Source organism: Oreochromis aureus, linkage group 8 (genome assembly GCF_013358895.1).
Source record: "Oreochromis aureus strain Israel breed Guangdong linkage group 8, ZZ_aureus, whole genome shotgun sequence".
NCBI lineage: Eukaryota > Metazoa > Chordata > Actinopteri > Cichliformes > Cichlidae > Oreochromis > Oreochromis aureus.
In genome coordinates, this window is record NC_052949.1 from 17,190,368 (window position 1) to 17,202,354 (window position 11,987).

Here is an 11,987-nt window from a genome sequence, read left to right on the forward strand (position 1 = left end):
TGATGGCCTCCCCTGTACTCTCAATCACGAGTTTTGATACCTCAGTTTATTTGAGAAAATAAGACACTTGATTACAACAGTTGTTTGTTTTTTCCAAGGGTAGCTGCACAGGCAGAGACCACCCTCACTAACATCTGATGCAAACCCAGTCATTTTGTTTTATAAACAGGCCTCAAATATCAGTTCAGAAAACAGCTTCAAGGGTTACTCTGAGTAGGCCTTCAGGGGGTAAAAAAAACCCCTGTAACTACAGAGCTGCAGTGGTGACAATGAATAAACTTTTCAAAGCTTAACATGTAAAATCACACAACTTCACTGATTCTGGCGCCCTCTACTGGCTCATGTCTACCTAGTGACGGAGCTACACAACCAGTCTGATTTTAAAAAAATACTAAAAGCTTAAAAATAAATAAAAAAAAGAGTCGAGACAGGTTCAGGACAGAGAAGTATATTTTAGCTAAGATTGAGTAACAATACAGCCTTCACATAAGGCTCAGAAGCATAGAGTATAATATGTATGCATAAATATGCATTCAAAACCACAAACCAAATAAATAAATAAATAATAAATACTTACAAATAAATAACAAGCATTTCGTGGAATATACAGTACATCAGTTGAAATGTTTTGAGTATTGTCAAGAAGCAGTACCTTATGAAGTCATGGAACAGGGGAATGGATATTCTGTGTTCAACATGCCCATGGCTCTCCAGATGCTTTGGCACACACTTCCCTGTCTTTGATGGTTTTTAAGCTGTCTGAGTTTTGTTTTGTTTTTTTCCCGTTTTGTTTCCTTGACCCATTTCCAGAAAAGTGTAGCTACTTAAAACAAACATAAAATCATACAAAACAAGCTTGTTTGTTCGAAGAAGGTTCATAGAACCAGTGGCTCAAATGATTGGAACATTTCATACAGGGCTGAAAGGCTTAACTCACAGACTTAACAGTGAAAAAAAAAAAGTAACAAATGTGCTTCCTTATCTTTGATGTTCCCCTTCAAACTTTGACATTACGACACCCCCAACAGAGCTAGAAACACTCAAACATCACAGATCCCTTTGTGAAATATTCCTGCAAAGTAACTGGTGCTGTTGTACAACACCAAACAATTAAAAGTAACCATCTATGCAAAAAAAAAAAATAGTGATGAAAAGAAATCTACACAATCTTTATCTACACTGAAACAAGGACCACTGTGGAAATATCTGAGGGTAGTTTGCGTTCACTAAGCTGTAAGACTGTGAAATGTTTCCGTCTTAACGTCGAACTGTCAAAAATGTCGGATGTAGAACTGGGACAAAGCCTAAGAAAATAAATAAACACTGACCTAATACTGACATGGAATGACTTTTTTTTCCTTCTTTTTTAAAACATCTGCTATGTACAACCATCACATTTTTCTGTCCGAGGGAAAGCCTCTTCCTTCTTTCTCGAGAGTAAAAAATAATAATATTTAAAAAAAACAAAAACATAAAGAAACAGCAAAGAATCGGGGGGGAGGAGCAGGAGGGAGGGATAAGGCAGCAGAATACAGTCGTATGAGATTATCTCCGTTCTAAAGATGAGTCAGTCTGCAGGTCGGTTACATTTTTGTTAGAGTGACAGTGACTACATAGAGGATACAGATAATAAACACTAACAAGTCAAAATACTGTTTAGCTGGGATTTTTTTTTTCTTTTTTGAAGGTCTTCTTCATTACTAAACTGAATTAGGCCTTCCATCTACAGCAAACATACTAACATACAATATAATACATTCCTATTTTCCTGCTCTTCCATGAGGCAGAGAGGACTGAATTTGATCTACGTGAGGGGAAACGGCCACCTATGCTTGCTGTACATCCAGGCAACTTCCTCTCTAGTCAGTGCATGTTCCTGTCTGTCTGTCACAGTGCCCGAAGACATTTTAAATACTGAGCGTGCCAACACTTCCTTTTTGTTTCCTACAAACTAAGAGGCTGAAGTACTTGAAGGCTAGCCGCTGAAGCGTTTAACTGTTTTGCTGGCTACAAGCACTTCAGCACAATCTGAGGCCACCGTCTCAGCTTGTTTCAAGTCTCGCTTTCCCCCTTGCAGCGTTCCTTCCTTTACATACTCATTGGTACATTCGCCTTCTTTCCCTCCCCCGCCCCCGGCCTCCCCTCCACAGCGCTCCTCTCAGTGCGTGGCCAGCTCGGGCTCTGTGGGGAGCGTGCTGTAGCCGTTGGCGGGCTGGGGCAGAGCGTTGCCATCCCTCTGGAGCTCCTTAGCGGCGGCGGCGGTCGGGTGCGGCCTCTGCGAGCGGGAGGTGCCCGTGAACAGTCGCAGGGCGCCCCTGCAAATGAGGGAGAACCAGTAGAGCTGGGGCGCCATGAGCAGAGCAGCACCGAGGTTACAGTGCCAGGGCACCGTCAGCGGAACCATGTGGAAGGGAATGGATGCGTACCTGGACCCAAAACGGGGAAGGAGACAAAAAAAAAATTGCAAGGTTGTAAAACGTGCGCTCACAAACCTTTCGAGTGGCTGTGCAAGTCACTGACCCGAGTTCAGCCAGACAGCGGAACAGAGATGGAAAGAAAGACATACCTTCCGTAGACGTAGTAGAGGTAAGGGAAGAGTAGGACTCGACAGATGAAAAAAGTGATCAGCATAAGAGCCCCATTCACTTTGTGCAGGAGAGTGTGCTGCTGTTTGTACTGAGAGCGGGAATAAAAAGAGAGAGGGAGAAAGAAAAGCAAGCGATACAGTTTGGTGAAAGCCGCCGATGTTAATCTTTGACTGTAATACTGTTAATTCTAATATTGTTATATTTGTTAATGCTATCTAAACAAGACGACGTGGAAAGCACAGTGTGATGCTGCTGGCTGGACACTGGTTGATTCCTACAGGAAGGGTGGGAGGGCAGGGAGATGCAGCAGCAGCCCCTTTTTACACCCTCATTAGCTTAAAGCTTTATCTTGAACCTGTTTTCGTGAGATAACACAGAGCACAAACACACATCTGCCTAAGAGGGTTTTCCTCGTGCCCATTCACTAATCTCACATGCTAGAATTACATGGCATCCCATCAATAAGAACCCTTTTGTATTACATTGGGGTTTTTTTCTATTTCTTTAAGCAGGGAGGTCTATAAGGACACAGCTTTTGCTGTTTATCAAACTGCCATGTGCACTGTGAATGGGAGAGCCAGGGTGCTAAGTGATAAAGGGTAGAAGGACATGCAGATAGTGTATCTGCTGAACATCCAGTGTAAATCTAGGGGCTATATTCAGAGACAAACAGCTGACAAGCAGACACTGAAACACACAGACCTAAAAACAAATACGGGGGGACGTGCAACTCCAGCAGCGGACTGTGTTACCAATTAAAGACTGATGTTTCTGACAGAGCTGTTCATGTAAGACGCAGCTGACAGGAGCCGCTGGGCATGAACAAGCTGCATGCTGGGAATGGCTGGAAATATACTCTCCGATGAATTAAAAAAGGGAGAAGGAAAAAAAAACAGTAGAGAGTGCAGGAGAACTTTAGTGTGACACATGCACATGCAAAAAAAAAATCAAAATCAAAATGCACTTCAATCTTCCTACAGGCTGAACTCAGATGCTTACCTGGATCAGTATTTTTCCTAAGCAGACAGACGGAGTGCTGAGCTCAGCCATGAACATTATGCCCTGGAAATAATCGCCCTTTCCTTGTCGCCAAAACTAGGGAGAGAGGGAAAATGAGGCTGATTATTTGTCTAGACTGTTTTGTTCCTTTGTGGACTTGTTAGTATATCTGCAATAAAAATACCCCTTCTCTGGAAGTGAACGTTTAGCTAGTCAACTGAAATAGTTTGAAGACTTAATTGCTACTCTGTCAGTGGATGGCTTTTTAATGCCTCTAGAAGCTGAACAGTGAACACGCTGCAGAACAGTGAATAACTTTAAATCTATTAAAACAAGGGCGTAGTGTTAAAACCTGGAAAAGGTACTGCTTAGTTTATTTTGTTTATAAATGAGAGAAGAAGAGTCAGAGAATTATCAGGTTCTTATTTGGCATTGGGCTATTTTTCCTTGACTTAACAGTACATTAAATACAATATACACCATATAAATTGCTTTATGAGACAATGATTATTAAATTGGACTTTTAATTCCTTTTTGTGCTACACAGTAAGTTTTGCTTTGGGAATAAAACATGAAACACTTCTGCCACAAGTACACTGTACCTTTTCACAAGACTAAAATACCTGAGTGTGGGTAGATAATTCACTGCTATACTTTTCTTGCTTCGCTCAGATCTGTGCTCAACAGAAAGAGCAATGTATGACAGTTACCACAGAGACGGGGAAGCAGACGGTGACCATGACAACATGGTGCAGCACCATGAGGAACTCGCGACGCAAGTAGCTGGTCAGCGCCGAGCTCATGTGCCTGGGTGCCGCTGAGGCCTCCTCGTGCCCTTTGACCCGGAGCTTGTACCAGTAGCACATGAACATGGCGTAGATGTCGTACACAAAGTAGGGAACGGCGAACATGATGTAACTGCTCGTGAGCCAGTGCCTGGAAATGTAACAGGAGGGACACAGCTTCACTAACAGTCAGAACACAACTTCATTAATACTGCGCTTGCCTGCCAAGTTGGAGCTAAGTGCAATTTGCTATACAAACTATGACAACCCTTAATATAACAAAGCTTGTTCCAATGAAAAAACTAACTGGAAAAACCCACCAAAAACATAGAGAAAATTTTCGGCAAGGATTTGAGCTGTCACTTGAAAAAGTATTATGTCAAAAACAAAAGAAAAACAATTGCTGATTCTCACAAAGCATGAGATGGATTGTAGTCTCAAAGAAGACAATCACTGGAACCCTGCACAGGAACGGACTGTGAGGTTCATATCAAGAAAAACTACATTTCTGCAGAAGAGAATCATTCAAGCCAGACTGAAGTATGTTAATGATGACCTGGCAATTCTTTGGCTCAGATGAGACAAAACTAGAGCTCTTTGGCCACAGAAATGCTGCTTATGTTTAGAGAAAGAAGGGAGGGGCATACACCCCAAAGAACACAATCCATACATCAAAACACGGTGGAGGGAGTATTATGTTGTGGGGCTCCTTCAGTGCATCTGGAACTGAAGGAGTCCTTGAGGTGGAAGGAATCATAAAGATGATATGTGATATCTGACGAATGATATGGGAAGACTTTGAAAGAAAACTTTAAGCATTCAACAGTAAACCTGGGTCTGGGTCGTCTCTTTGTCTTCCAACATGACAATCACCCAAAACATATATTGCCCTGGTAAAGACCTAAGTGAACGCTGCTTGCACAGAGCCATTACTTTAATCCCACTAAAAATCTTAAGGGCAAACTGAACACCAAGGTCCATGCTATAAGACCTTGCATCTGGAGGGGCTTGAGAGATTCGCCAAAGAACAACGGCCTGGGATTTACACGACACGTGCAAGAAGAAACAACGGCACGCTGTTATCCAGCAAAAAGGATACACTATTGGCTTTTAGCAACAAAGTGAAAAGTGAAATAATTTAAGCATCCAAAGTAAAACTAGGATGTTTGGAAAAGCTGTGTTAAAAAATCCTTGTCCTGTTTGAGAGCACTTGGAAACCACTTAAAAAATATTTTTTTTAAGGGGCATTTTGATAGAGGGATTAATAACTCTGTCCTCATCTGTATGTAGAACATGAAAACCAGAGAGCCTTTACATAGTCCAGACACAGACCTGGAAATGACCAATCATGATATTAAATCCTGATCAAATGTGACAGAATATATTCCAGTAATGTATTCATAGACTTACTGGTCCTCAATGATGTCTTCACAGGAAGAGGCAATGATGTAGCCTGCTGAGGAAGCCATGACTGCCTGAATTGAGGACACCAACCTGAAATGACAAGCATTCACTGTCTAGTTAACACATGTTAAAAATGTGCTGCTTTATGTGCAAAATAACACAGCTCAAAGTGCCCGTAAAAACATAATAGCTTCCACATTAATCTGACACACTTGTTATGCAAAAAAATTACAAAAAAATAAGAGGTTTAGTCTAAAACAACCTTGATCGCACTGCAGTAAAAGCACCACTTTGCTATAATTTTAGAGGGTGTGCTGTTGGCATAAAAGGTAAACAGAGTGAGGGTCGAGTTTCTAGATGGCATTTCTACATCTACTGCGATTAAGACAACACAGCAATTCAAAAGCATTTCAGAGGTGCTAACCTAGCTGATACAATCACTGCGTCCCCTTCGCTCCATCTCAGTCCTGGAATGGTCTTCAGGCATTGTTTGGACAGCAGGAAAAGGCCTGGAAAGAAAATAGAGCCAGCAGCTAGGATGGCCAGCATGGTCCCTGGCGATCTGTCGTTGAGGCAAAAAGTTCAGCAGGCAATCTGGTCCTTGAGATCCGTCGCTCTTTCCCCTCTCTGAAAAACAGGAGACATGACAGAGTGAATGAGGGCTCATACTGATCTCACTACAATTCCCTGGTGTAAACATGTCGCAAACACTATTCTAAACTAACATTGGTAGGAATAGATTTTTCTACTGAAAGGCCACAGAGCAGCTAAGATTCAGGTAAGAGAAGGGTGCACTGCACTGAAGGCTGAGCCTGAGAGACTACACGGGGGTAGGATGTCAATGAGCAGACGCCTTTGTGCAACATGCCGTTTTACCTATACGACGCTTTACGCCTTATTCAATTTCCTCTTTATTCCTAGGGCAACCATGTGGTATTACCATGCGGTTTTTGCAGTTTGCACATAGTCGAGGAGCTGACTCATTAAAAGTTGAAGTCCATTAGCAAAATACGCATTGCGCTATTTTTAAAATCCCAAACGTCGAAAATATTGACATTGCATGTGATGCTACTGCTGCTCACAGCTCCTGGCAGCACCGCTAGCCGAGGTTAACCTGTCTGGATAACCAGATACAGGTTACGCTTTGGATTCACATACCAATAAGCTATGCTGACAACATTGGCGACCCAGCCTAGTCTAGTCAGTGAACCTTTAATTTTTAAATTGGCCCGAGCTCTGACGGGATGCAGACTCAAGGAGCCCACGTGTCAAATTTACTTGTTCCTGAGCAAACGCGAACTTAGGTTTTCTCTCCAAATTTAACAGCTAGTTAAGCTAACTAGCGGCAGAATGGCAAGGCGAGTTAGCGGGCTTTGTCGTTTTCGTCTCTTAAGTCCTAATAAGACAAAAACTGGGTCAGCCAGTATGCATGTATGCTCAGTTTACAAAACGATATAGCCAACATTATATGCCATCCCGCGGCAGGCAACAGCAACTGTCTGCACCCCTCAACAACCTGCTAACAATGAGTACAAACGCTAGCTAGCGCTAGCTGTAGCAGTTTAGTCACCACTGGCTTGGCAACCGATACCATCCATCAATCCACAACAACAGTTAGAAAGATACTAGCACCCCCACATGAGTACTAATAGTCAAGTGTGTCCCCGTCTGTGTTTTCTCGCTAATTCATGGACAAGACACGGTGCCGTTAAACTGTTTCGTTAGCTTGTTATTTGTTTGTAGCACTTAGCAGTAGCAGCGCAGCTAACCGACCCCGTTAAGCGCTAACCGTGGCTAGCGGATTGGAGTTTACACATGTCTAGAATAGAGGAAGAAATTGTTATGCAACATTTACACGGCGACTCTGCAGAGTCCGGTCAACGGCCAGTCGAAAGTCGTGTCCTGTTTAGAGGTATCCCGGGGGTCTCCGCCTCGATGATCCGCATGTTTATGTGACCACTTCAATGTTGAAGGGTAGCAGCAGCGAGCTAGCGCTAGCGTGCCTCAACTTAGATCAAAATCTGTATGAGGGCAGCTCACCGAGGGCATCGGTGGGAAGCATGCGACAGAAATAGCGGTATCTAATTAAACAGATGACAAGAGACAATGGCGCAGTCGGGTACAGGTGTCAGAGTGACTGTAGCTGGTCCAGTCGCTATGTCATCTCCTCTGTCTCGCCACAGCAGAGCAGAGATGCCGCTGCCTCCTCTCCTCTCTCAGCCTCCCAGATGCAACGTTGACTCAACACTGTTGGACTGCTGCGCCAGCTACTTTCCTACAGGTCCGGGCGGCAGCATCTCATGTCATGACGAGAAATTTGCACCAGTCACAGCACCGCATTTTGCAAATTGTTGTTTTCTGTGCACTGAAACGCTGAATGGATCCCACGTAGGGGAGCCATCTATTTCAGCTCGATTTTTAGTTTGCAAATATTCACTCTGCTTCTTTCAAAATCACAGACGTTTTATCTGTTTATATAAAACACTGAAAATGTGCACAAAGAATAAAGCCCCATTCTCTGTGGTACAGGCTACATCTTTGAACCGTAGAGTCATTGTTTATAAGTGAACAGCAACAGCTAATAAATGTATCTCTTATCAGCCCTCAGCTGGATATAATCAGACATGCCTAGTGTCTCCACAGGGTCACGGCCCTGCCTGGCAGACCTTGCCAGGGAGGCTTGCAGATAACGGGACAATTAATGCTACTTTGTTCAGGCTTGGCAGTGATATCCATGTCTAACACTACTGAGTTGGATGCTGGGTAACAAATGTGTATATGTATGTGAAACACATGCACATGGCAGCTGTCGGTGTAAAATGCAAACATAAGCCAAGGTGAAATTCAAAAGCAATCTGTCATGAGGGTTATAAACATGAGTGACCTTCCTAACTGGCCCTGAGAAATTATTCTTTATACTTTGTGGTTTATTACAGATTTGTAAAGACGTTAAATCATGAATAAAGTACAGTAAAGTATAAATATACATACATACATACTTTACACACACACACACGTGTGTGTATCTATAGCTACATATAGATCTATATATCTATCTATCTCTATATCTCTATATCTATCTCTATCTATCTCTGTATCTATCTCTCTCTCTCTCTATATATATACACACATAGATATATATATATACACACACACACATACACACATATACATATATATATATCAGAGTTTAAAAGAGTCATTATTCAGTTATGGTCAGAAGTTTACTTATACTCCTTATGGGCATAAATGTTGTGGTAAATTTGTGATTTTAATGATTTCTTTGAACTGTTTCTTTTCCAGGATGGAATGATTGTACAAAGTCTTTAATGACTTTTAAAAACAAGAATTGGGTTTAGACATTTACGTGTATTTGGGAGTTTTATATTGGATGAGAAGTATACATACACCCTCAAATATATACAGTACATATATTCACTGAAATCTTCAGTGTCTTTTAACTTAACAAGGCCAAGGCCAATGAACTTCCTATTACTGACCATGACGGACTACAACTGGCAATTTCTCTTTGCCAGCATAAAAAGAATTTGTTTGACAGAACTTATTGGATTGATCAACACTGAGAACAATGGGAAATTCTAACAAACTCAGTGAAGATCTAAGAAAGAGAACTGTAGCATCACCTTCCAAAATGAATTAAGTTTTACATCGCTATAGAGTGAGAGGGTGCTGACCAAGGATGAAGCCCCCTTCCAAAAGTGACACCTACAAGCTCAACTGAAATTTGCAGCTGCTCACATGGACAAGCCAAATGGTCAGACGAGACAAAGATTGAGCTATTTAGCCACAATGACAAGAGTTATGGTTTGGAGAAGTACAGCTGATGCTTTCAAAACTTAAAACACGGTACCAGCTGTTAAGCACGGTGGAGGTAGCATCATGCTCCTGGGGCTGTTTTGCTGCTAGTGGTACTGGTACATTGCACAAAGTGGATCAAATAATGAAGGCAGTGGACTACCACTGCCAATGGTGGACTACCAATTCTTCAACTCCACCTCAGATCAACAACTATATGGTTGAAACGTGGACACAGTTGGGTGTTCCAACAGGACAATGATGCAAAACACATCAACACTGGTTTATGAACGGATAAAGCAGGCTAATATTAGGCTTCTGAATTGGCCTTGCTTGACATATGCTGTACAATCATTGCAACTTGGAAAAAGAACGGTGGGAAGAAATCATTAAAAGCCCCAAATTACCATGACGTTCATGCCTTCGATGAGTGTATGCAAACTTCTGACCACAACTGTGGAATAGTTGGTCTCTGCTGTAGGACAGTTTACAACTATCAAATAATCGTGAATTTTTAGAAATCAAACAAACAATCACATAAAGTAACCAATACAGTTTAAATTGTTTTGGCGAAACAGCTTTTCTTAAAATACTCTAAAATACTCTCACAGACGGTAATTTCAGTCTGTTTTTGTGTATTTTTAAGAGCTTTCAACTATACATGAGGAATGTGTCTAAAGTTGTTTTTCAGTTTTAGTAAATAGTGGCATTGATAACAGGCATACAGCAAGATAACTAAAGTAGGTTATGAAGTCAAGAAACAATGGAGGTTTTATTATAAGCAAAACCTGTATTTCTATGGGATCCTTTGAACTTAATTTGGGCTCCATGAACAAGGTGCATGATTTTTGAACACTGCAGCATAATCGTGTACTTGGAAATAAAAAGTGAAACCTGTGTATCTGTGTGTGGCGCTAGGTTAGAGTTACTCAGCATTTTTCTTTAGCAAACATTAGTGTTTCCAGGTAAAGAAAGGCTGATATCCAAACCTGATATTTATGACTTTAAGAGGTTGGAGAAATTTTCAAGTAACTACTGATCACTGTTAGATTATCTTGATCCCAACAGCACAACTTATGCCACTAAAAATAACAGGTTAAAACAGCTACAAATAACATGCAGTGTATAATGAGTTCTGTTTGTTACTAGTTGATCGTACTTTAGTCCAAAGCCAAGGACATGAACAGTCTTCCTGAAAGCTGAACAGCACCCGATCTTGTAGAAACATGAAATATTTTTTTCTCAGTTAAACTGCAAACATGTAGTTGCATGTCTGAGCAGTAAAATTTGCTTGGGGCCATTTCAGCTACTGGTGTCGGAGATCTTGTTAAAATTGACGAAATAACGAACAGAGAAAAGTATCATCAGATTTTTATCCACCGTGCAAAACCACTGAGAGAGCATCTGATTGGCAACAGCTTAATTTTTCTGCCAATACAGTGTTAGAAAACCACACAATGGAACAGTATCAGTCATGGATTGGCCTCCCCAGAGTTCAGACCCCAACATTACTGAACCAGTGTGAGATCATCTTGACAGAGAACAGAACAAAAGCCAACAAACATCCAAAGAAGAGCTTTGAATGTCCTCCAAAAAGACAACTATTCCTAAAGACTACTTAAAGAAATGTCAAGATGATAATAATAATAATAATAATAATAATAGTAACAGTTTCCTGTTCTTAGCTGACAGGAGTGGCACCTGGTGTGTTTCTTTTCCATCTGCTTCAAGGTTTGCTGTGTTGTACTTTGTAACTAGTGTTTTTTTGAGTTACTCTTGCCTTCCGCTCAACTCAGTCTGGCTGTTCTCCTCTTACATCAGCAAGGCATTTTCACCCAGAGAACTGCTGCTCACTGGATATTTTCTCTCTTTTCTGAAAACATGCTAAAACTTCGTCCTCATCAATATTTTCTGATTACTTTAAAGTGAAAAATGTCAAAGAATTTTAAAGCTGGCTTTATCCAGTATCCAAACTGGAGCTGCTGTATGGACTTTTACTAACATTATCCCTTTTCCCACAGTGAAACCTGATATTTTAGAAAATTTCTGATACAAAAAAATTCCCTAATCTAGAACTGCCTGTTGGAATGTTATACAAAAACCTTTTACTCAATTTAGTTGTGGTGTCTTCAATTAAAATCAGCACTAGTATCCTGCATTATAAATTGCCCAACTATGAAGAAAGAATGAATGGGTAAAGATTTGTAGTCTCAAATGATCAATATGTGCAACTTTAGCATGTAATCAGACAACACTACACTACTATAACCCTTTTAACTGCATCCCCTTACTCAACCTTTGTACTTTGCAGACCAAATTATGCATCATTTATGTTTAATAGGCTACTTAATGTTTATTTCAATGTGAAATACTAAACTGAAGACTCATTATTTAT

General features: G+C 41.1%; 1 protein-coding gene across 4 annotated transcripts; it reads right to left on the bottom strand.

Annotated features, from left to right (window-relative positions):
• Nucleotides 1–432: 432 nt before the first annotated feature.
• Nucleotides 433–8,297, bottom strand: tlcd3bb (TLC domain containing 3Bb). 4 transcript variants are annotated; one of them, XM_031749271.2, is made up of 7 exons: nucleotides 7,817–8,297; nucleotides 6,201–6,403; nucleotides 5,783–5,866; nucleotides 4,298–4,523; nucleotides 3,588–3,683; nucleotides 2,567–2,676; nucleotides 433–2,426 (listed from the first exon to the last, which is right to left on the bottom strand). In XM_031749271.2, exons 2-7 carry the CDS (start codon nucleotides 6,323–6,325, stop codon nucleotides 2,159–2,161), a joined length of 909 nt encoding a protein of 302 aa, XP_031605131.1. In that variant the 5' UTR covers nucleotides 6,326–6,403; nucleotides 7,817–8,297; the 3' UTR covers nucleotides 433–2,158. The 4 variants fall into 4 exon arrangements, with proteins under 4 accessions (XP_031605131.1, XP_031605130.1, XP_039472469.1 ...); XM_031749270.2 differs by having other exon boundaries at nucleotides 7,632–8,297; XM_039616535.1 differs by having other exon boundaries at nucleotides 7,347–8,297.
• Between the last annotated feature and the right edge of the window lie 3,690 nt (nucleotides 8,298–11,987).